At 41.4% G+C, this 26,347-nt stretch overlaps 2 protein-coding genes across 22 annotated transcripts in view; one reads left to right on the forward strand and one right to left on the reverse strand.

Annotated features, from left to right (window-relative positions):
• Positions 1–11,289, reverse strand: part of LOC121322431 (leucine-rich repeat flightless-interacting protein 2-like) — a 64,363-nt gene extending 53,074 nt beyond the window's left edge. For 5 of the 21 annotated variants that reach the window (XM_041262377.1, XM_041262376.1, XM_041262371.1 and 2 more), the window contains exon 1: positions 10,588–11,287. In XM_041262377.1, coding sequence (XP_041118311.1) covers positions 10,588–10,677 — 90 coding nt within the window. In that variant the 5' untranslated portion in view covers positions 10,678–11,287. Of the gene's footprint in view, positions 1–10,587 lie in introns of all 21 variants that reach the window. The other 16 variants (XM_041262373.1, XM_041262374.1, XM_041262378.1 and 13 more) reach the window with 7 other exon arrangements.
• Positions 11,290–12,691: 1,402 nt separating this feature from the next.
• LOC121322125 (ras-related protein Rab-17-like) lies at positions 12,692–19,333 on the forward strand. Its single transcript, XM_041261665.1, has 6 exons — positions 12,692–12,839; positions 13,428–13,833; positions 14,478–14,629; positions 15,859–15,984; positions 16,195–16,288; positions 16,882–19,333. Exons 2-6 carry the CDS (start codon positions 13,659–13,661, stop codon positions 17,028–17,030), a joined length of 696 nt encoding a protein of 231 aa, XP_041117599.1. The 5' UTR covers positions 12,692–12,839; positions 13,428–13,658; the 3' UTR covers positions 17,031–19,333.
• The last annotated feature ends 7,014 nt before the right edge of the window (positions 19,334–26,347 follow it).

Below are 26,347 nucleotides of genomic sequence, written 5' to 3' on the forward strand. Positions count from 1 at the left end.
TAAAGGCTGTGTGAAGAAGGGCTGGGAGTGCTTCAGGTTTCTAGAAATGTCAAAGGATTCCCAGAAAGTAGGCACAGAGCTGCAGAAGGGGTCAATAAGTAAGGTGTTATTCAAATCAAAGCCTCCTGCTTGCACCACATTTTTAATTATTAACAGTACTACAGTGGTATCATTAACAGATGCTAATTGATGCAGAGGAGTGGAAGGAGGTAAACAGAAGAAATATGTTAATTGAAGAGCTCAACATTCAACAATTTCAAAGATTTCACTGAGTTACAGTTCATATAAGGAAATCAGTCAATTGAAACAAATTAATTTGGCCCTAATCTATGGATTTCACATGACTGCTTATACAGATATGCATCTGTTGGTCACAGATATGTTAAAAAAAAAAAAAAAAAAAAAAAGGTAGGGGCGTGGATCAGAAAACCAGTCAGTATCTGGTGTGACCACCATTTGCCTCATGCAACGCAACACATCCCAAACATGCTCAATGGGTGACATGTCGGGTGAGTATGCAAGCCAAGGAAGAACCGATACATTTTCAGATTCCAGGAATTGTGTACAGATCCTTGCTGCATGGGGCCGTGCATTATCATGCTGAAATATGAGGGGATGGCGGCGCATGAATGGCACGACAAAGGGCCTCAGGATCCCGTCACGGTATCTCTGTGCATTCAAACTGCCACCGGTAAAATGCAATTGTGTTCATTGTCCGTAGCTTATGCCTGCCCATACCATAACCCCACCGCCACCACGGGGCACTCTGTTCACAACGCTGACATCAGCAAACCGCTCGCCCACACAACACCATACATGCCGTCTGCCCAGTACAGTTGAAACCGGGATTCATCCGTGAAGAAGAAACTTCTCCAGCGTGCCAGTGGACATCGAAGGTAAGCATTTGCCCACTGAAGTCAGTTACGACGCCGAACTGCAGTCAGGTCAAGACCCTGGTGAGGATGACGAGCATGCAGATGAGCTTAACTGAGATGGTTTCTGACAGTTTGTGCAGAAATTCTTCGGTTGTGCAAACCTACAGTTTCATCAGCTGTCCGTGTGGCTGGTCTCAGACGATGCCACAGGTGAAGAAGCTGGATGTGGAGGTCCTAGGCCGGTTGGACGTACTGCCAAATTCTCTAAAACGACGTTGGAGGCGGCTTATGGTAGAGAAACGAACATTCAATTCTCTGGCAACAGCTCTGGTGGACATTCCTGCAGTCAGCATGCCAATTGCACGCTCCCTCAAAACTTGAGACATTTGTGGCATTGTGTTGTGTGTACATTTTAGAGTGGCCTTTTACTGTCCCCAGCACAAGGTGCACCTGTGTAATGATCATGCTGTTTAATCAGCTTCTTGATATCCCACACCTGTCAGGTGGATGGATTATCTTGGCAAAAGATATTAAAAGTTAATGCTCACTAACAGGGATGTAAACAAATTTGTGCACAAAATCTGAGAGAAATAAGCTTTTTGTGCATATGGAAAATTTCTGGGATCATTTCAGCTCATGAAACATGGGACCAACACTTTACACGTTGCATTTATATTTTTGTTCAATGTAGGTTACATTATTTTCTCCTATATGAACTTGACCCGTGTTTGGTAATTTTTTTGTTTTGTTTTGTTTGAGTTTCTCTGCAGCCAGCTCAGTGCTCACTCCCGCTGCTGCAGCGAGGGAGTGAAGCAGCTGTCAAACTGCCCAGTCTTCTCTCTGAATAGTTCCGATAACAGGGGACTGAGCAGCTACTTCCATATTAGTCCACTGGAGAGCAGTCCAAGGGGAGGCAGATTCCAACCTGAAAGAAAACCCACATTTATAAACAGTCCGCACAACAAAATGGATGAGGAAAGTCTGTCCCCATCGCAGAAGGGTGCGGTCGCCCAAACAGCAAGTCTTCTCTACTGATGTATCACCACCATGGCACAATACCTTTACAGCAGTATCTGGGGGAGACTGTCCCCACCGCTCACCTAATTGTGATGAAACTTGATATGGGCCTTCCTTGGCACAGGTTCTTGAGGGTATCAGGATCTAGATCATTGTGACCAATGTTTGCATGTGCTCTGGGCTTTCCTTGGAGGGGCTAATGCAGAACACAGTGCGAGTGCAGAAGCCTGATTGTCATGAAACTGTGCATAGAAGATTCTCTCCTTGTGTTGTGGATGAAGGTGATGAAGACCCAAAGTACTCTTTCTGGATACTGACCTTTAATGTAGATTCTATATCCCTGTTTATTTACATAGTAAAGCTGAAAAGTTTGTTTGTCTGAAGAATTGCCACATACTGTAGCCCATATAAGGATATGCAAAAGTATTGTGCTTATCACCATGATAAACAGAGAGGAGACAGCAGTGTATTTGTATTCAGATCTCCTGACTTATTTGTAGGTCACCTAGATTATAATAAATAAAAGCAGATAAACTCTTCAACATATCGGCTTTTCACAAAGTAAAGTGCAGCATTTTCCAGACAAGGTTCCTTTATAAACAACATGCCAACTACACAAACATCCTGCCAATATCCATGCAGAACAACACGTTTCTGATTCTCAAGTGATTAGTACTGCAAACACATACTGTACTACAAGGACAGCGCTGACTTTCCAAGCGCCATTCTCTCTACTGTACCTGTACCATTACTCAAACCACACAAACCAGGACAGACTGAGCTAAGCAAATAAGCAACATCACAGTCGATGGCAGAACTGGGACGAGAAATCAGGAACTTCTCCAGTAACACAGGACATGACTGCAACACAGGACATCCAATTAGGCAACAATGATCGACTCAGAGGGCATTGCCTATCAGATAACTGAAGACAAAACATCAAGCAGTATTGCTATTTTAAACAACCCTATGACTGAACCCATCTGGACAAGTTACACAATTGTCCGATTACCATTTGGAAGACACAGCGATTTGCTTAACTTTGTTGCAGCAGGGTTGTCAAACAACCTTCCCCGTATAGTGCAAACTGCATTGTCACACAATTGCTGACCTTACCTTGTCAGACAATTCATGCTAAATGTACCCAGAGCTCAAACAAAGCTTCTCCCAAGTAAAATAGTAAAAATGCCATTCAGTCAGCATGGTGGAGTTTACAATATCTCAGAATCAGGGCCCTTGGGATGAGCGAGGAAGTAAATTAAACAACCATCACATCCCTTTCCAGAGCTGGGAAGCCTGCTTTTGTGCAGTATTTTTAGACAGGTTTTTCATGATTAGCATGTTGAAAGCTTGCCTCGCTAACTCCTGGAAACTGAATAGCGGCAATCCATTCCAAATTCTGTCCATGTTAGTGGTAGTGGGTGGCATGTACATTAGGGGCATTTCTCAGACTTTAGCTTCATCGCTCTGCGACAGCACGCCTGTCTCTGTTGCGCTCTCTCCTTCAACACCCACCCTGATGAGCGACTAACCTGCTCTTTTATACACCTGTGCCTGAACTCCATTGCTTATCAACTATTCAAAATCGGGCTCAAGCACATTCTGCATGAGAGTTTTTCATTTACGTAGCCAACAGCCAATTTGTTAATAATCATTAGCCACCGACCACACAGTCTCAAAAGCTGTCTGACAGAGACAAGCTGCTAACACCTCCTCTGCCAGACTACATTTAAACTAAACAAGAATACATTAAATCAACCGTACTATAATCCCAACGCAATACACTTCAAAACAACAACTCCCCACTAACCATTCTTTTAAACACACCCCAAAATAAACCACCATTCTTGTAAATAAATGTATTGCATTTATTTACAAGCAAGGCTTTGCCCTGCCCCACTAATTACACGCAGGACTCTCTTCTGCCCTCACAAGCCCCCTCACGCATATAGCAAATTCTGAGAAATGTTCAGGCATTGTAAAAGAATCTCCCATTTCACGCGTCCATGCTCTTACAAACACTGTGCAAGGAGTCGCTCGCAGTTATAGCACATCTTTAAAAACAAATAAAACATTTGCTGCTGGCCTCATAGTGTTTGCACGTGCTTTACCAAAAGGAATGAAGAAGTTGTGTCTCTAGTAGCATAAAACTCAAATTGAAATGCATAGTCTGTCTGTATAACATTATTAAAATAGACAATACTTTACAGAGCTCAATTTCTTTGCAACTCAGTACAGTACAAGTACCAGCCAGTAATTTGGATACAAAATACAGGACTAAGACTATACATGTTTACACAACTGTAGCCTACTGAAAGCTGGCTGTTTTGATTAGCCGTTACAGAGCAAGACAGCTGCTTAGGATTTTCAGGGGGGTTTTTTGTTTGTTTTTGCAGAGCAAATGCAAACAGCTTTGAGTTGCATTAAAACACTGGACAATTATTAGTTTCTTCCAAAATCATCATGTCCAGTCCCACAGTTTATGAGCCGCAAACAAGAAATGCCAAGCCCCACTGAATAACATAGGTGAAATGATCCAATCATGTGACTTACAGGAATTGCTAATCAAAGAGTCTCCACTACTGATAGATACTAATCTAACAATATAATAACACTTGGTAGTGAAATCACAAAGCCCTTGTTAGTGAAAACCATGACGCAAATACAATGGAATGTCATTCCTGGTAATCAAATTTAGAACAGGACCACCACTGCTTCTTTCAAACTAGGGGTGTTTTTCAAAGGCTTTCCTCTCCAAAGAGTATATTACTGGAGACCTACTTGTCTTCCTTAAAAGGAGAAAAAACACCTAGTTTAATTTGAGGCATTTAAAGTACGTTGGATTGCTGTTTATTAGTCATTTTGTAACTAAGAAAGGTTGTGTTTAACCTTTAAAAAAAAAAAAAAAAAAAGGTAACTTCTACTTTGGATTAAATACCTTCTAATAAATCAACCTCTTCTAATAAATCAACCGCTTGCAAAGTGTTGACTATGAGCAAATGAGAGAAGACACAGTTTCAAAGATGGGTCATTGCAACTCAAGTGTTCCCTCCATTTCTAGTTTAGAATACATGAACAGGAGCCTTTCTCAAACGTAATTTGGTAGCTCAGCTGTTCCAATCCCATTTCAGTCACATATTACATATCACATTCTTTCAAATTTAAGACTTTTTAAACCATTTTTTCTTCTCAAAAATAACCTGCGTCTTAAATTCAAGTACAGTACAGTGATGGGTGTATTAAAAAAAAAAATCAGCAACAAAAGACGTGACTACCCGAAATCAAACAGCAGCGTTACTGACTGCCGAGAAAAGACAAACCAAAACGTTACTGCCCGATCTCGATTCATCCATGACATCCAGGCAGCTATCATCATTAGCTTCCTGAGGAATTCATAGAGAAGCTTTTACAATTTCAGCGTTTCTCACAAACCGTGCCAGCTTGGAGAGATCTGAAATGCTGAGCAGACCCCTCGTATATTTCGACATGCCAAGCAATACAACAGTTCACAAACTGGGACAAAAACAATACAGCAAACTAATTTGCAGACAGATTATACAGTAGCCACTCTGCTCTGTAATCAGCGTTAACCATAGATCCCACAGGGACAGGCTTAACCCTTTCTGTGCCAAAGTGGATCTGCACCCTGTCAGACAAACAGGCAGTCCAGTGCCATGTAATTACTCAATGAAGTAACTTAAAAAAATGATGGTAATTAAGTAGATTCAAGAAAATGCACAGAGTCCTTTTCTTCAATCAGTTGTTAGGTTTATTGAAATATGCAGGGAGTCTGGTCCCAGGTACAGGACAAACCGAATACTCATCATTACAATGTTTGCATGACATTAAATACCCTTCTGTGTAGATGGTCCACCTCCTCTTTCTCTGACACTTAACCAATAGCAAAGGTACTTTAATTTATTGTGTGTGTGTGTGTGTGTGTGTGTGTGTGTGTGTGTAGTCTAGTGTGACAACCTCTGAACTCAGTGTATTCTTCACATTCCTGGAGACAAAAGGTCCATAAATCTGCCTTTTGTTATCTTCTTGAAGCCCCTTTGATCCCAGTGGCATTCTCTCTTTCGATCTCTCTGAAGTCTTTAGAGCCTGTGCTTATTGTAGTCCACAGCATTGTTATCTTGTTAGCTTGCAGTCAATGTTGGGCAAGAAGCTTGTAGACGCAACGTCTCTATCAATTGTTAGGAGTACATGAAATTTGAACCAAACAGTCTGCTATCTGGAATATTAGTCTCCTTTCAGAAAAGAACACCAGTATAGCTCTGCCAGTCCACATGCGTAGCAAACTGCTAATCAATTCTCGATCCATGTTATCCAACACTCAAACTGTTTGAAAGACTGATTTGGTTGAAAGTTTAGGTTTACTTTCGCAATTTTGTTTTATTCCTGTTCAAAATCACCATATTCAGGGATGGAAATATAACTACTATAGCATAGCAGTTTCATACATTGTAGGTTTTACTACAAGCTTGATTAGCCACAGTGTGTAGGTAAGAAGCTCAGCTGTGTCTTATTAAACTTATAGTAAAACCAGGAATGGATTAACCAGGAATGGGAGTCTTATTGCCATCCCTGATTAATATTGCATGTTTGTCTTTTAAAAGGTGATACATTACAAGTTGCTAGCTTGGTATACCCTAAGTGAGACATTTCATTATCACCTTAAAATGTGGTTGCTTCTTTGGTTAACACTGAAATGGTTAAAAATTCTGGTGCAGGACCCATGCACGGGCAGGAAGGATTTACAGAGTGCAATGAAACCTTCAGTGTTACACAGAGTCACAGAAACACAAACTACAAGGATCACTGACTGCTCAATGGGAGCTGTGTCAGTAAGGAAAGACAAGCCGAAAAGTCAAGCCGAAAAATATTCTTATGAGGAATCATCACTGGAAAACTTCCCTTGCTGCCTCTGCTTGTTCACATGCCTACGAAACATCACTCAACTGGTAAATAACAACAACACAAACATGCCTGAAACAACCACCACCAGACAGTATCATTATCCTATAGCTTCAAAGTTCAATCACAAGTGACAAGGCTGTGCAACAAGCACTGCCCCCTCGCAAAGTGTTCTCATTCTTCAGCAGGTCAGTAGCCTCGGGCCCAGTCCATGTTCCACAGTCTCAATTGCTCTCAGTCCCGATAGGACATTCCAAGTCCTATTAAACTGTGCAGCAGTACATGGTCTTGTGTCTTAAAGGAAAGCAAAACTGGAAACATGACAAAACACCTTTGAATTGCTTTTCCAGTCAGTACAACGTACTTTGAAAGCCAGCAATTTCTATGTTCACGTGACTAGCAGTTGTTTTTATTTCACAATTGGAATGGAACTTTATCAAAAGGGACAACGGTCTTTTGGTCCAGGGACAGACAACTCCAGACCTTGAATAGCAAACTGTCCAGGTTTTTGTTCTAACCACAGACTTAAATGCTAACTAGCTCTGTTCACTTTTCATTCTCTCGCACATAAAATACTAGGTGTTGTACTGTGCGTACAACATCATTAGGACTTCACAGGAAATTGGACAGTTTGTGACACAGGAGGATTGAAGTACCACAGTACTGTAGTTCAACACATGCAAACACTGCACCATCCACACAACAGAATATAGGAACCTTCAACCTTGCAATTGCCCATAAAGGCACTGCAGCACATACCCACTCACAAACAGACTGCCTTTCCATCTGCAAAAACATGAAGCTATTGTCTGCAGTCATTATTTTATAAGATACCCCAGCATGCATACGCATGTGGCTTCAGTGACCGAGAGGTTAATTATAAACGGAGTGTCAGAAGGGCTCTTATTTATAACCATTAGCGTGGAAACCTCAGTGACGCATTCATGAGCAGTTTCTTTTTTGAAGGGTTAAAACCCTATTTCTGTTGTTATTGTCAGCGGTACTCTTGGTTTCATTGTTAATTAGAATTCACAGACCTGTGGAACACACACTGAAATGCGTGCATCTTGCTTAAGTTACAAATGTTCTTAGCTCCACATCTAAAAGCTCTACATCTGGCTGAGGACCTTCATTTATTGGGCAATACAGACTGGTGGAAACCATTTAAAGATAGATGGGAACTTCAGTTTTGTGTGTGTAGTTCTAAGATGTCAATCCCTGGGCTGTCGGGAGTGTGAGTAACAGCCTGTACAAGCTGTACAATACAATCACCACCACAGTTGTGACATTACTGTTGTATTTTTGTTGGAAGGAAGAGTGTGGAAAGGACCTTCGAAAACCGTGTTTTCCATCTATTGTTTTCAAGACAGACGTTTCATGCAATTGGCCCCATTTTAAACCATACACTCGAGTTCATTCTGAGGCACTACTGTCTATTCCAAGTGAAGAAAAACAAATAAATTGGAGGATGTGCTATACTGTCTGTTTTACAGTGGTGCTGATGGACACACAAGATAAAAGTGATCTGCCTGCCCCTTGGAAAATCGTTGCAGTAGCCGAGCTGGGATTTGAAGCCAGCAGGTTCTGCTATCTCCCAGACATTCGGCCAACCTGCTTCTCTGAGACTCACTGACACGTCTCTGCTTCTATTCATAACTCTGAAAGCAGGATTAGCACTCCTCAAAGGGAATACCATTACCCTGAACAGCACCTAGAGCTTCCACTGTTCAATTAGGTCAAGGCTGCTGCACAACTGCAGTACAACTGTGTACTCACACAGAGGGGTTCCAGCAGGGCTGAGGTGCTCAACCCTGATTCTCAAGTTCCACTAACAGTCCAGATTTTAGTTCCAACATGTTATTTGTCTTTCATTTGTACTGTAAGTCAGTAATGAACACAGAGTAATAACTCGTGCATATTTTAAACTTTTGAAAGTGGAGAATGGTATCTGCACAGAGCAAAGAGGAATCTGAGCTTCAATGGTGATACAAAAACCCATGTACGAGTTACCTGGGCACCAGCCATCCACCCACTGGACAACCACTACAACGCAGCCTTCCTGCCTACCCGTCCTGGGAATGCAGGGTCCACTCCCAGGTGGAAAGGTCATACTCTGTGCAGATCTCACAGCAGGCAGCGACAGCAGCTGATCTTTGAGGGAGAGCTAATTTTAAACCTCTTGTTGCTGAATCTCCCAGCTCATCAGAATTGACACACCATGGCCCGCAGCTTGCTGGCTTACAGGACCTGACACTGCACTTAAAGGGACAGCGCCCCCCCGTTCCAGACCGAGCTCCCCGGGTGCTGCTTACAGCTGCAGTAATGGAATGGAGGGACAAGCAAACAATGCACAATGACCGGACAGACAGGATGCAAAGCTAAAGCCGCCTCTATACAAGGTGCAATCATGTAAATGTGGCAACATCCGGCTTCACACTTGGTGTGTTTGCTAAAGAATCAGCTTTTGCATCTTAGCCTGCCATGCACTTCGGGTGCATTCTGAACATCCGTTTCCTCTCTTCGCTGCACGCTTAATCTCTTCCGCTAGCAGAAATAGTTTTGCATGTGAACAGAACAAACATAAAAAAAAAGATCCCTTCTGTGTCATAGCTGAGGTAATGCCATCCAATGCGTCCATGCCAATGAGGGTATGCTGCATTTTAAAATACTGTGCAACCTGAAAACGGTCTGGATAAAATTTAAAAAAGGGGACACCCAATACCAGAACATTCAATACAATTACTTGACTAGCAGAGGAAGGCTTACTATATTGAATGCATACACCTTAATTTCCTGTACTTGCCCGCACTCATTTCATCACCCAGGGCCAACACTATAATCAAATTTGCACCAAAGAAAGACCCAAACCCTTTCCACTCTCTGCTGCCTGTTAGACGCCCGTCTAGTACATGTATAAAATGCATACACATTGACACCCTGAAACTCTTACTGCAGTTCTGCCATACAGTACCTTGGCAATAACTGGAAAGTCATGTCAACAAATTTACATCCAAATGCAACGCTAGAGGAAGAACATGTAATCCATGCTTTCAAAAAGTAACCAAATGAATTAAAACACGTGTGAGTGTTGATGTTCATGCTGTGTATGAATGTGATGCAGTGGTGCTTCTCAAAACAAGTGCAGCAGCGTTTCCGGCAATCCCATCAGATTCCTGGCATTATCATTAGAATGGTAATGAGTCAAAGGAAGCTATGTAACCGACTTCTTGGCACAAAACAGCACTACCACCCTCGTGTCGGATAGGCTCTACAGTGCAAGACAAGTCGTCTCCATTTTGGAGTTGAAAAAAAAGAGTGTATTAGCAACCCCAATTTCCATATTGATCTGTCTTGTTTCACATCCAGTCACGTTGTAACTGAACGTGTATTTCATCTTCATTACAGCTACTACAGCTAGGTCAGGTAGCATGCATTGGCAGGTTTGGAAAAATTAGGTTTCGACAGTAGAACTGGCTAGGTTTGGCTATGTAATACAGAGACTGTGAAGGAGCATACATGCCTTGTTTGTCTTTATTTAAATACGCTACACAAACTTTCCGCTTAGGTTACGTTGTTAAGAACGTTCTTCTACGGTACTATTCCCAAAGTGATAATAATGTAATTGCTGTAGCACGTGCCGGAAAAACAAATGTCACAAAAACACTCTACCCAATTCATATAGGACACACACACACACACACACACATATATATATATATGCAATGTGAAATTATTTGATGAATACATAATGTGGTTTCATTTGAATCATGACACTTACCTCTCTTGCAATTACATTTAAGGTATCGTCTTCGGCCGTCAATCTCTCTCTGTTAGGAATCCTTTTTCGTCCAGGTCCCTGGGTTCCCATTTCCAAATTCTTAATAATGTGTGCTTTTAAAACGAATAATATTAATCCAGACCAAAAAAAAGGATAATAATTCCGGTATGGTTACTTCTTAACCAAGCGAAATAAACCGCTACAGCACAGGGTGAAAATTCCTTAGATAAAGTCGATTACAACCTCCGTCTCTGAAGCGATATCACCAATGACCATTTACAATCAGCCTACCGCGTCTCAGCTCCAAAGGGTCACTTAATAATATATATGTTTGTATTACACATAACCAATACAGGCAACCGGGTTCGTCTTCTGTAACTCGATGCGGTCTGATAGACACCGTTACTATGTTTTTAATAAGCTTAAAATATGTGCATTTTTGATCATCAGTCCGCCATTATATATCTATTATTTATTTCCCATGCTGTTTAGTCATGTGTTTCATGCTGAACGAATTCTTGCAGCCAAAAGAAAAAGTTACAAGAACTTAAAAATCCCGGACGAAGACTAGACCACAGCGAAGAACACGTTCCGGGGTCGGTCAGTTTGCGGTGCCCCTGCATTAGAATAGCGATCACGCTCTGCTATTTTTATGTATGAAGCAAAAAAAAAAAAGGAGACGAACGCCAGCTCCTTAAAGCGGAAGTACACCCATTACAAACACTTTCTTCATAAAGTAGATGCACCGTTTTGCTGTGCAAACTTGTTGGTTTAACTTCCTTTCTTGGTAATTATTTTGTTTCAAAATTATGTTGTATATAAATAATATATATCTATATATATAGACTAATATATATATATATATATATATATATATATATATATATATATAGATATATATTCTACTATATGATGAATGCAATGAACCTACTTATTGCTACGCTGGTCTTGCGAAGTCACTTAGACCTGTCAAGTCACAACGCGCCGTATTGATTAAGCACTGACGGGCCAGTGAATGCATAGCACCCCAGTAACACGCTAATTAATAAATGATTTATTTTAACACAATCTTTCCAGTACAGTCTCAAAGATAATTTGCGAACAAGTTATCTTTTCAAACCGTTAGACCATATACTTTATCTTTATTCATAATTGCATAACTTTAAACATTGAATTTTGCAATATTTTGCAATATTAAAAGAAACTTAAATTAGAATAACGTTGCCTTTAACACAAAAAGTGAAAAAATGTGTGTTTTTTAAAGGCACCAAATTATTATTATTATTATTATTATTATTATTATTATTATTATTATTATTATTATTATTATTATTATTATTATTATTCCGACAGTAATACCAAAAGGAGTAAAAATAAACAAATACAATAAAATAAACTAAAAATGTGTTGTTCCATTACTCTTAGCTGTCCTCCTTGCTAATCGATTGCATTTTCTTTTTTTATTTCTTTTTTTTTTTTTTTTTTTTTTTTTTTTTTATATGGTCAGTGCATACAGCATATATGCAGCAATACAGTTGCCAAATACAAGCCATGTGTTCTTTTCTCGGTGTTAATGCTCACCCTGGTGGACACGGGAGAAAATATAATTATATATGTATATATTTGTGTTGAATATTGCAGTGTTTTGTTTGTGCGGTTGGGACACGCTCAACCGCGCTAACTCAAAAAAAAAAAAAAAAAACCTCAATACAAAACCACAGTTGCAAGGCTCTGCAGTCTGTGCGATTCATAGTAGTGTAAATCCAGAATGGTTCCGCGAGTTCCTAAAACAGTTAAATTTTACAGACACAAAGATTTCATTTCTCTACATGGAGAAGTGGGGATTTCAATGTTTAACAGCGGGTTTCTTCACATTGGTCTTTAGGTTTAGGGTAAAGTTGAAAAACTTCCAATGCATGAGCAATGGGAATCTTTCCAAGTGATGTTATTGTTCTTATGGGGAAGTGAAAGCTCTTTTTTTAAAGGAATTGAGCCTGCAAGTGGTTTCATCCAGACAGTTACATCCTGTCATGGACAATATGATCAATAGCAAATATCGAGACTGATTCAGTAAGGGAAGAGTTGCAGTGAAGGTGGAGTTATCTTGATCTATTGCTATATATTTGATGTGCATCTCACCAACTCTGAACTTTGTTTTTACTTTTATTTTTTCACTGCTGTCTTTTGTGGGGAAGCTGGATTTTTACGTGTTATCTCTGTACTATGGATTTGTTTCTTTCTCCCATTTACTAGTAAGTATTAAACATTTTACATAACATCCATAACTACTGCATTGAAAACACTGAGAAAGACTTTTATTTATTTATTAAGTTTTTTAGTATGTCTAAAAATGTATATAAATAAATAGACATGTTAGTGTTACAAACACTCTGCAGACAGATTGTGTGTTCTATTGTTTAGCAATAGTCTCATAAATTATTTAAAAAGTGGTTTTCACCCAAAAACATTTTACAATGGCATCAGTATTGGATGCCTCTTACAGTAAAAATTGATTGCAAGTAGCAGTTTCTTGGTAATCAAAAATATGAAGATGAAAAAAAGTTATTCAAGTGTGTTATTTGTCACAGAACAAATGAATTTCTGAACACAAAGCTGAATTAAAGGTGCTGTACAGCTACTCACTAATTGATTCCTGTAGCTTGGTCTGTAGCTCCTTGAGTAGTTGACTGCTTGCCCCCGACCCCGCCGCTTTTTAAAGGTGATGGGGATGGGGATGAGAATAAATTAAAAAGCACAAGTCAAAAAACAATCTGCATTATTAAAACCAGATATATGTTCTGTGTATCTTTATTAAAATGTTGTATACCCTCATTTTACAGCTTCTAGATGACTTGCCGGGGGTATCTTTTACCACTCTACTTAAGGGATCAGTCAAAACTTCCCAGCACTCAACACTTTCACCAACCTCTAAACCAGCTTAATCCACCAGTGCCCATCTGGATTCAGACATGGAGATCCAGAACAGTAGTTGGGAGTAAGAGCCTTGGTGTTCCACCCCTGTGTTACCCACTGGAAGAGCATTGTAACCCTCATAGCCCTCTTCCCTGGCTATGTCAGACAAGAGAATTAGCAAACGAAGGAGGGCGGCCTCAGGGAATGCACAGCTTGAGAGGAAGATCCAGAAGGCCAAGATGGTTGTCTTGGGAAGCAGTGGAGTTGGCAAGTCCAGCCTGGCGCTTCGCTTTACTAGGGATGAGTTCAAGAGCACCATACCCACGGTGGGATGTAAGTGCAGCGCTAGGACTTGTAACTTTATAAGAAGGCTGTAAAAAAGCAAAAGAAATGACAGCAATTACAGTCAAATAAACTGCCACCCCAAACTATCCTATTCAGCACACAACGTTGCAATATTTAGTGACTCGCTGATCAGGGCACGGTTTCTCTCCATTCTTATATTTACACAATAGCATTAGCACAGTGCCTGCATTTGTGGTATGTTTTCATAACCCAGCAGCAAGTAGACTGATATGCTTCCCTTTTGCCGCTCCCCTATCATCAGTCCTGAGGAGTCTTTTCAGATGCAGTAACTTGCTGGAACAGTTAGTAAGCATGGCAAACAACCAAGCAGAAACAATAATAGAAAAGCATACGAAACATAAGTGACATAACATCAGACATGTAAGAAATGTTAGGGAGATGAAGATGATATAAAGTATTACTTTGAGCCTTTTGTAGAAGTAAGGGAAAAAATATACCAAACCTGCCTTCAGTAGGGGGCCTTTCCTGCTGTGTACTATTGGAGATTATTGTGATATTTACATGAATGCTATGGCCTGCATCTGTTGTGAAGTCAACCGGTCTTTGAAGACAGAAGACCTCCTTCAGCAGGTACTGTGCACCTTTAACACCTGTTCCTGCTTCTCGTACAGGTGCCTACCTGACCCAGATGGTGTGTTTACATGAGACCACCTTGAGGTTTGAGATCTGGGACACCGCTGGCCAGGAGAAGTACCACAGTGTCACCCCGCTGTACTACCGGGGGGCGAACGCAGCCCTCGTGGTGTACGACATCACTAAAAGGGTAAAGGCTCAGGGTGCCACCAACATAAGAGTTGTCATTAGGGAGGCCAAATCACGAAGTAGTTTCTAAAGCACACCAGCATGCAGTAATTCATTTATAAGATTTTGATGACAGTTTCTTTCAAGTGGCTGCTGTCTTCTTTCTAGTTCCTAATGACATTTTTTTTTTTTGGTCACCTGCTGTTTTCCTTTATAGTACAATTGTAAAGAAAAATATATATATATGTGATTTTACTGACAGTCAGGTAGATGAGTAAATATTTTCCTCTGATAACTTGAGACTATTAGCAATTGTGTGCGTCTCAGAGGTTCTTCACAAAACATAACATTGTCAGAGCTGCATTATAGTCTCTGGGGTTTTGAACCTGTACAAATTATGGATACACTTATAAATACAAGTACATTAACTGCACTGTATAGGGTACTTGGGACATATTTTGAAAGCGGTTCCTCCAGTCTTTAGTTACCTCCTGTTTTTTTAAAAGTTGTTTGGTAAAATGAACAGGTGTTTTACCTCTTTAATTAAAGAGTTAATGAAAGACTGGTGTCAACGCTTTGAAAATATGGCTGTTTGCATTTTGTTACATTATTTAATACATGCACTGTATTTACAGTACAGCCATATTGTAGGGCAGCACAGTGGCGTGGTGGTTAGCGCTGATGCCTCACAGCGCCAGGGTTCTGGGTTTAGTTCCAGCCTAGGGGTCTAGGGGTGGAGTTTGCATGTTCTCCCCATGTTCACGTGGGTTTTGTCCGGGTACTCCAGTTTCCTCCCACAATCCAAAGGCATGCTGTTCAGGTTGATTGGTCACTCTAAATTGCCCTATATGTGTGTGTGGTGCCCTGTGATGGACTGGAGTCCGGTCCAGGGTGTAGTCCCGCCTTGAGCCCTGTGTCTGTAAAGGATTAAGCAGTTAATGATAATGGATGGATGGATGAACAATATTGTACAATCATGAAAATGTTTTCTCTTTAAATACATGTTGTGTGGACTTTTATCCTCACAATCAAGGAATTGTGTGGTGAGACTAGTTAGTATTAGTAAACAGTAACTGAGTGTAACTACATGTCATTAAATTACATATATTTTGAAGTGTATCCCATATTTAAAATGTATTGTCATAAATTGTTGAATACTTTCTTAAGAAAGATAAACAGAGAAGAAAAGACACAATGAGTGTACTTGAGTAAATGCATTGGAGAAAGACTTTACTCTGTTTTGTTTTGTAGGACACTTTTGTCCGAGCTCAGTGCTGGTTGCAGGAGTTGGAGAGACAGTATATTGCTGGAGAGACAGTGGTTGCCCTGGTGGGGAATAAAGCAGATCTCTCAGATTTACGCCAGGTGGAGCTGCAGGTACATTTTTGCCAACCTACAATACATAATGCATGCTCCTTTGATTTACTGGGAATAATATTTCTGAAATTCAACCCCAGTTAGTATTTTTGTTTTTATTTTATTTCTTATTCAATATGTTAAATCGATATGGATAAATGATACATGAATATAGATGTTATATAATGCAGATAGCTTTCGATCTCACAGATCTCTCTTGCTTTGTAATAGGAGGCACAAAAACTCGCAGAAAAGAAAGGATTGCTGTTCATGGAAACATCAGCAAAGTCAGGCAAGAAAGTGAGTGAGCTCTTCATGGCTATAGGTGAGTAAATGGTATTTATTGGGGATAATAGAAAGAATCGACTAATAGAAGGAGTTAACACTGAGGTGGGGAGGTGTCTCACATACTCAAAAGCACCCTTATAAGCAATCCTGTAACATTCCCAAAGAAGAGTGGGCTAATGCAGAGGCTTCTTGTGTCTTCCACCCATGGAGGCCTGGGCTCAAATCTCAACCAGCTCTCTGAAGGATGAGTTGAGTGGTCTCCAGTGGCTTCCAGTGGATATTATTGTAAACAGCAAGCCTGGACGGCAGGTCAGGATTGAGGTTCACTTTCAGAGTGCTTAAGACACCTGACATTGTCCCTCACCTAAATTAATTGCAATGGGAAATCACTGTACTTTAAGTCAGACAGATCTACTAATTACTGTAGCACACTGTAAGAATGGCAATGTTAGAAAAGATGAGAACATAACCAATAAAGGCATTTTAATTATGTTAATCAATTAGCACTGTGTTTAACTGAAGCCTCGTTATAACTCAGCTCTCAATCTCTGATGATGCTCTTCTCTTAATTGTGCGTGTGTCATGTCAGTGGGTGGTAGGTACTTAGTTCAAATCTCTCTTCAATTACAGCCCACAGGTTACTACAGAATGCGGATGACGGCAGAACGTCTTTAATGCACTGGAGTGACTCTTGCATGGATCTACACGTACCGGAGAGCAGGGAGAGCAGGGAGAGCAGGGAGAACAGGGAGAGCAGGGAGTCATGCTGTAGACTCTGAAGGAAGGGGCAGTCACAATGTACTCATCCATTCTGAACTGAGGTTCACCTCTCACTCTGTAACATTGACAAGACATAATGAACTCATCCATTCTGAACTGAGGTTCACCTCTCACTCTGTAACATTGACAAGACATAATGAACTCATCCATTCTGAACTGAGGTTCACCTCTCACTCTGTAACATTGACAAGACATAATGAACTTATCCATTCTGAACTGAGGTTCACCTTTCACTCTGTAACATTCACAAGACATAATGAACTTATCCATTCTGAACTGAGGTTCACCTTTCACTCTGTAACATTGACAAGACATAATGAACTTATCCATTCTGAACTGAGGTTCACCTCTCACTCTGTAACATTGACAAGATCTTGGTCTCATCTAAACTGCACCGCCTCCTAAAGCCTTACCGGAGTATTTGGGGGAGGACCCCGTTATTGAACCGCAAACCCCACTGCATGCACTGCTGCACCTGGTATTTACTGGAGGTCTCCTGCACAAGTACTGACCAGGGCCAACTGCCTAGCTTGTGACCTGCCAGGATCACACTCCATGTTAGTCTGGCTGCAGATGTAACAGAGCAATGCCATTTGCATGGTTTTCATATGGAGCGGATCGCTTCAGGTCCTAGTCCAGCAGGAACATAAGGGACCAACCTTCTGAAAAAAAACAATTCTACAAATTAGTCTTGCATGACTAACCTGTATGACAGAGACCCACACATCTCTCATTTTGAAAGCTGCCTGGTGAGAGTACATTGGTGAGTGATATTATCATGAACCAACCTATTGAATACTGCTCTCATTGTCCACTTGAAAGACAATTAACATTAGGATCTTTGATTGCCAAGTCAAAAGCCAACCCAATAATTAGTACATCAATATGGAGGGCAGTTATTTGGAGCTTCAGTATGCTGAGATTTAACATAGTGAGTATTACAGTAGAACTGTAGTTTTGTTGTGGAGGTCGGTGCTGGGTGAAGGAGTTGGAAAGACAGTATGGCATAACAAAACTACATAACCAGTGCACCAAGTGGTTATCGAATGCTGAGTACATGTGATTTGTAGTGCACCCATTTAGTACCAAATATATATTTCTTTGAAAAAAATCTGAATACAAACTGTACTATGTAATTTGATATATTACATTTAGACTTAACTTTTTAATTTAAAAACAGGTAGATTCAAGTTAATAATGTTAACAAAATCACCTAGTAACCTGTCCTCAAATGAGCTTAAAGGCACTTAATGAGTCAAAGTGCATGCTTGCTATGTTATTCTAGTTTAGTTTTCTTTTTAAATGCCCATGTATGGTATTCTGTATTCTCTTGTCACCAGTATATTGCTGCTTAGTGCACCCAGTTTGTTTTGCCCACTGCTGTGTGAATGTGCTGTGTGGGATTGGCTACTTATAATTCCTAGGCCTTTAAAGGTCTTACTTTGATAGAAAAGTGATTTGCCACCTACAGTACATTAGGAAGAGAGAGACTGTCTGAAAGCAAACAAAGAAACTATAATGTCATCCAAAGTGCTGATCTCACTTTCTCTTTCAAAGGGCTGTGGAGCAGAATACGATTTAATGAACATGTTCCATACATCATTCCAAACATATCATAAACTATGAGGTCAAAGAGGCCAGCTTGGGTCTTTTCAATGTGATTCTCACCTGTACTGTTACACAACTATAAGAATTGACCAGGAGTGCAAAGGGTTAGACAAGATTTTCTGACTTGTTTGCAACGGGATACAATGCCATGTGCCTCTGTCGTGTGATATCCAGTGAGGAGAAAGGGATAATCAGAAATGTGTGGTGGAAAAGTGCAAGGGCGGACACATACATGTTTTCACTTGATGCAAAGTCTAGCTGCTTGGTGTCAGTGTGAAAGCAGAAAATTACACTGGTTACATTTCTGCATTCCTTTGAATTTAAGACATCCTAAAATGTAAGAAGCAGGCCAAATTTCCCACGCTCATTTTGAGGAAAAAACATCAAATAAATATGTTTACAAAGATTCCAACTCAATTACACGTATGGAGGCAGTTTGCGGCCATCATCTGTCACACATGGCATTACAGTTCTGTACTGCTTCTCATTTCCAGTCGTGATTACTCACACCTGTTATTCTCCCAGTTTGTGAAGTGTGGTATTACTTGACATGTCGAAAAATACGGGGGTCTGATCAGCATTTCCGATCTGTCCAAGCTGGTCAAGCTGGTCAAACACTGCAGTTGTAAAAGCTTCTGTTCGAATTCTTCAAGAAGCTAATGATTTTTCTTTGAAAATGGCTGCCTGTATGTCATGGATGATTCGTTTTAGTTTGTCTTTTCTCGGCAGTCAGTCATGTTGCTGTTTGTGTATTCTGGTAGTCACGTCTTTTATTTGTAATTTTAATACACGTATCACTATACTGTACTCGAACTTAAGACACAGACTATTTCTGGGAAGCAAGTCTTAAATACTAAGCAGTGTGGTATTTTAAAGCAGTAGAATGCAATGTAAAAAGGAAATGTGTTTCAAATAGGCTGGAGATGAAGTTGCTTATTTTTTATCTGTTTAAAGGGTGTTGCATGACTGGCTTGATATTGTTTGAATTTGTATCAGGGAAATCCATCCCATGGCAAATAAGCATTGGCTGCAGATTAGGTGATTTTTGATAACTGATTTTTTTTTTTCTTTTTTTTTTTTTTTATTATTATTACAATACCCAATTAAAACTAATGACAGGATTCTATAAATCGTACCTGTATGACAATTTGAAAAAGCTGCACATTTGCCTGAGATACATGCAAAAAACCAAACCGATCTTTTTTTCTTGCACCCCTGTTGTTATTGTAATGTTCCATTCCATTAGGATGCTCCCTTATCATAAGAAGAACCCTAGGGCAAATGAAGTCACCTTCTGCCCATTCCCATTGTCCTGCAACACACACTTCATTTTAATGAACCAACACTCTGATAACAGTCTTTAGTACTTTATAACAATAATGCATTATAGAAGTTGAGACATAAAACAAATATTTTAAATTTTTTTAGTAAATTTATTTAAATGGGTAAAAAAATTTAATTTTATTAATTTAGTTTTCAGAAGAATCCAAATTAGCCCACACTGTAGACCCCAAAGTCATTCTAAATAAATTAAATCAAGTTACATTCACTTAAAAATTCAAATTTTATTGATAACACTCATCCATTTTAAGTTAATTGAACATTAAAATTTACTTTAGTTGTTCAAACATAAATAGTTTAAGTAGAATCAGGGGATTAGATTCCCATCAGCCCTTGCGGGACTTGTACAATTTATTTTTGGAATTGTTTGTTGTTTATTATGTTGTTGTTTGGTGTATGTGCTGTTGCACAAGTGTGTTGTGTTTGCTTGTCTCTTGTGCCTCCACCTGCTTCCTTACATGTCCTCTCCTCGTTTTGTGTTTGGCCACCCCCGTTCGGTGATCAGTCTGCGGATGTGACGTCCCTCCCTTCTCTGCCTGGTTCCAGCCCCTGTAAATGCTGCTATACGCTCATAAGCAGAAGTGCTGCTCTGGCAAGCTAATAAAATTGCTTGTTGGTTGCACATTCTGTTGCCTCAGCTAACTTATTATTGTTTTAATTAAATAAAAATGTTCAAAATAACTTGACCATTAAAAAATAAATCTAACTCAAATGGATTAAGTTACATGAATATACATGCTATGAGTTTAGGCAGCCCCAGAGAAAACTGTCATAACAAAAACTAAATGAGTAGCTAAACTTAACCTTATTCAGGCAATGAGTTTACTCCATTTTCTGGAGTAAACTTGACTTATCAGGGTTTACAGTGCATGCACTCATTTCACTGGGCTTTACAACAGATGTTTCTCTTTGGTGTTTTGTATATACAGGTTTTTAATTACAGACAAAAATACACAACAGAATGGAATAAGAAGTAAGAAGAGAAAGGGGATAATAATAATAATAATAATAATAATAATAATAATAATAATAATAATAATAATAATAATAATAATAATAATTTTATTCATCTAGTACAGGGTCATCGTTGTCCTCTATTGGGATGCACAGCAGACGAGATCCAGAATAAGAATTGAGACGACTCTCTGTGCCTCGTCTGCCGAATCGACCCACCGGTCTGATTCCACGGCCTGTATACCAAGAGACGTCGATATCGGGATCTGCGGGGAAACAGAATCAGTTACAGAACACTGCTAGTAATGCTGAGCTCTCAAAAAGCCATTACCCAGACACTGCAGTACTAGAGAGGTGAGCATGTTATTGGCGTGAACTTTAGCTGGATTCGAAACATTAGCGATTCTGATTGAATTGAATTTGCAGCTGCAGCAAAACACTGGTGAAAATATTTATCTAGAGATAATCGATGCAATGATTAGTGGGTCTACAAAACAAGCTGTCTTGAAAGTTGTACAACTGGTTTGCAGCAAACCGCTCTGTTCAATCAGAAGTATAGCACTGCTGTACGGCAACATTCAAACAAGCTTTCCAAAGGTTAAACAAATGGGGAATTTAAAATTAGATTATTTATTTAAATTTAGAGTGACCAATTATTATTTTTTATTTTATTTCCCCCCAATTTAAAATGTCTAATTATGTTTTTCACTGCAGCAAGTCCCCACACATCACAAGCATTCTGAGGGAGTAATAGCGTCCTTTAATCTCACAAGCCTAAAGCCAGAATGGCTTTTACACCAAGCAATCCAGAGCAGAGGTGGGCGATCCTGGAAGACAGAGATCAGCTCTGCTGTTTATCCACTCTGAATATGCTTGGTGTAAAAGCGGGTCCCCAGAAAAGTTCGGCTTCTTTGCAAGCCTGGACTTGAACTGGTGCTGTCCAAGCTGTGTGACTCAAACTGCACTCCCTGCGGCAGTGCTTTAACTGGATGAGCCACTCGGGTGTGTTTGGACCATGTCTTTATGTGCCAGTCTGATTGAATGTGGGGAAATAACAAGGTAATTTACTCTATCAGTACTTTATTTTTTAATGGAGTCTACACCTATGATGTACTGATGTCATGCCAAGATACTACAGTTTAGCCCCGACGACTATATAAGTTGATAAAAAAAAGTTCCATAGTTCTTGATAAAATGCTGAAACCTTGCACTAGAAAACAGAAGCTATATCCCTGCAGATACAAGAAAAAATAACTTATTTTTAAGGAACTACTTTCCTTTACAGAAGAATACAAGACCTAAACAGAAATAACCTGCTCATTGTATGTAATCACCTCTCAGCAGGAGTATTATCGCTTAATCAATATCTGTAAAGTATATCTGTATTCTTCACATACTTCTAATCTCCACTGATTGCTCCTGGAACCTGCAGTCTGCCTTTGGACAAGCCAAACACAGGAGCAGCAACAGGAACACACAGCAGATGGCGGACAGTCTCATTGCTTTCAGTTCTGTGCAGGTTTTACCAACCAGGCTGTCTTCAGATCTGAAACACAGGACCGGAGAATCACTCAGTCCCTCTCTTCCAGTCAGAATGCTTGATTCTTGAATACTTCAGTACTACTGTTTGTCTTGTGCATGAAGATATTCAACCATCAAAAATTGAACCATTAAAAAAAAAGATTTGAACATTTCAAAATAAATAAATCAATCAATCAAATAAAGTGTGATTTATAAGGATTTGAGACATCAAATAACCTTTAAGAGCTTCATGAGAAATAGTGTTAACTATACATATTAATGTATACAACACGGTTTTATAGCACAGTGTGCATATAGTTTATATAAGTACTAATCATTTATAAATGCTTTACTTTAATACAATAAAAAAAAAATACATGTATTCAACTATTTAGCATGCCCATAACCAAATTATCAATATTATCTTTTCTCTTACAAATATACACTAATGTGTTGAATTAAGTTAGAAATATACATATCTTAAACATTTTAGTTTTATGTTGTGCTTTTAAAGCAATGTTTTTTCAAGTTTACAAAACTGGCAAGTCTAATGTCTAAAACCTCTTAAAGATAATATATAACAATATTTACATGTTAGGTGCGATCTCTACTGGATCTGTGGCTCAGCCTGCATTGTTGTTATAGAGATTCATTCACGCTCTGCACTTACTGTCTGTGTATTACTGGGTCTCACTTCCTCTGCTCAGCTCCTGCTCAGCTGGGTCTTGTTGGATCACATCTGAAGATGCTCTAATGCACAGTGCTTTTATTCTCAGCTCCCGTGCTGATGTCACGCCAAGATCACACACACACACACACACACACACACACACACACACACACACACACACACACACACACACACACACACACACACACACACACAAAAGGTATTCTCTATAATATTAATAAAAAGGCATTTCAATAGCAAATGTTTTTCAATGACTTATATTAATTATTTACTTGTAAAGGAACTATCTATAACTATAAATACATATACTGTATATATATAGATTTCTTCCTTTCCTCTATCTCTACCTTCATTCCTGCCATTTTCATTGACTTTAATGTTCATCTCTCTAACTGGTGGTTAAAGAAAAGAGCTTGTAACCAGGAGGCCCCCAGTTCAAATCCCAGCTCCCTCACTGGCTCAACGTGTGACCTTGAACAAGTCACTCAACCTCTTTGTGCTCTGTCTTTCGGGTGAGACGTTGTTCTAAGTGTCTTTGCAGTTGATGCATAGTTCACACACCCTAGACTCTGTAAGTCACCTTGGATAAAGGCATCTGCTAAATAATAATAATAATAATAATAATAATAATAATAATAATAATAATAATATCTCATTCTGCTGGTTTTCTCCCTCTTAATTATTTTTCTTTCAACACTCCCCTTCACCTTCTATTCATATTGCTTATCGCCAACTGGACTTGATTTTCTCTACACTACTCTCTTCACTCCATGACTATTATCCCCTTCTCCTTTTCAGTTCTTCAACTTCTTCAAAATTCTACTGCTCATCTGGTATTCTCCTAAGCCCACTACTCTCAAACTAACCCTCTGCTTCGTGCTCTCCACTGGATACTTATCTCTGTTCACGTCCTATTTAAGACCCTTGCTCTTGCCTATCTCTTCCAGCACCCATTGAGGGGGGAGCCCGAACTTCCAGCACCCACGAAGGGGGAGCCCGAGCTTCCAGCACCCACGAGGGGGGAGCCCGAGCTTCCAGCACCCACGAGGGGGGAGCCCGAGCTTCCAGCACCCACGAGGGGGGAGCCCGAGCTTCCAGCACCCACGAGGGGGGAGCCCGAGCTTCCAGCACCCACGAGGGGGGAGCCCGAGCTTCCAGCACCCACGAGGGGGGAGCCCGAGCTTCCAGCACCCACGAGGGGGGAGCCCGAGCTTCCAGCACCTACGAAGGGGGAGCCCGAGCTTCCAGCACCCACGAAGGGGGAGCCCGAGCTTCCAGCACCCACGAGGGGGGAGCCCGAGCTTCCAGCACCCACGAAGGGGGAGCCCGAGCTTCCAGCACCCACGAGGGGGGAGCCAGAGCATCCAGCACCTACGAAGGGGGAGCCCGAGCTTCCAGCACCCACGAGGGGGGAGCCAGAGCATCCAGCACCCACGAGGGGGGAGCCCGAGCTTCCAGCACCCACGAAGGGGGAGCCCGAGCTTCCAGCACCCACGAGGGGGGAGCCCGAGCTTCCAGCACCCACGAGGGGGGAGCCCGAGCTTCCAGCACCCACGAGGGGGGAGCCAGAGCATCCAGCACCCACGAGGGGGGAGCCAGAGCATCCAGCACCCACGAGGGGGGAGCCAGAGCTTCCAGCACCTACGAGGGGGGAGCCAGAGCATCCAGCACCTACGAAGGGGGAGCCCGAGCTTCCAGCACCTACGAAGGGGGAGCCCGAGCTTCCAGCACCCACGAGGGGGGAGCCAGAGCATCCAGCACCCACGAGGGGGGAGCCAGAGCATCCAGCACCCACGAGGGGGGAGCCCGAGCTTCCAGCACCCACGAGGGGGGAGCCAGAGCATCCAGCACCCACGAGGGGGGAGCCCGAGCTTCCAGCACCCACGAGGGGGGAGCCCGAGCTTCCAGCACCCACGAGGGGGGAGCCCGAGCTTCCAGCACCCACGAGGGGGGAGCCCGAGCTTCCAGCACCCACGAGGGGGGAGCCAGAGCATCCAGCACCCACGAGGGGGGAGCCAGAGCATCCAGCACCCACGAGGGGGGAGCCAGAGCTTCCAGCACCTACGAGGGGGGAGCCAGAGCATCCAGCACCTACGAAGGGGGAGCCCGAGCTTCCAGCACCCACGAAGGGGGAGCCCGAGCTTCCAGCACCTACGAGGGGGGAGCCAGAGCATCCAGCACCCACGAGAGGGGAGCCCGAGCTTCCAGCACCTACGAGGGAGGAGCTAAACTGCCCAACATCCTTCCCAGACGTCGTAGCCATGGTAACCTACCTGGCTGTGGATATGGGAGGGGCCCCACCATCACCAATCTCATCAGGAGGAGCCATGCATACTCCAGTGATATACCAGGTTGACAGCTGGGATGTCCACGACGAGTTCTCTAGGAAAATAGGGGCCTTGCAGACAAGGAGGAGGAGCCCGAGGGTCCTGCGGCCCAAAAAGGGAGAGCCACACCAGTCTCCACTTGACCGAGGGAGAGCCGCACTAATCCACAATGACTGAGGGAGAACCATACTTTTCCCCAGTGATAGAGGGAGACTACCCACTGCTCCCGCCTCTGCTGCCAGGGGGAGACTACCTGCTGTTCCCACCTTCACCGCGAGAGGGAGACCACATGTTCTACCTCTCGAGGGTCAGCTCCTACCATCGTCTCCTGAGGCGAGTCTTGCCCTATCATGCAACTCCTGGGGCTGCAAAACCTGCAACACCTAGGGCTGCCACACCTGTTGGTGTATATATATATTGGCGCCCAGGATATAAATTGGGCTATCTTCACGTGCAGATAAAATGTGTATTAGGATGCGAACACGTTACTTGTTTGGGTTTGTCCCACCGTGTTTGTTTAGTGTCTGTTTTGGCCAACATGCCATTTTGTTTTGTGTGTCAGTGTTTTGTGTTTGTTCAAACCTTTTATTTGTTTCTTCTTAAATAAAACTCACAAGCAGCGCTTCCATTTACCTCGCAGAACTGTGTATTTCTTCCAGGTCTGACGTCACCACAAGCGCTGACTGCACAATGAATAAATATATTCAACTCCAAAAGCTGTTTATAAGGAAAACGGAGCACAACAAAAGAAGTCAAGTTTCTGTAAGAAAGACCAGTGCCAGTAAAGTGCACGATGGAATCCGACTGTAATAATTAAATGTGTTTCTAACGATGTCTAGTGGAGCTCCACTGAAGTGAGCTGCTGCCATTCTGC

The sequence above is a fragment of the Polyodon spathula genome, chromosome 10, assembly GCF_017654505.1.
Source record: "Polyodon spathula isolate WHYD16114869_AA chromosome 10, ASM1765450v1, whole genome shotgun sequence".
NCBI classification, from domain to species: domain Eukaryota; kingdom Metazoa; phylum Chordata; class Actinopteri; order Acipenseriformes; family Polyodontidae; genus Polyodon; species Polyodon spathula.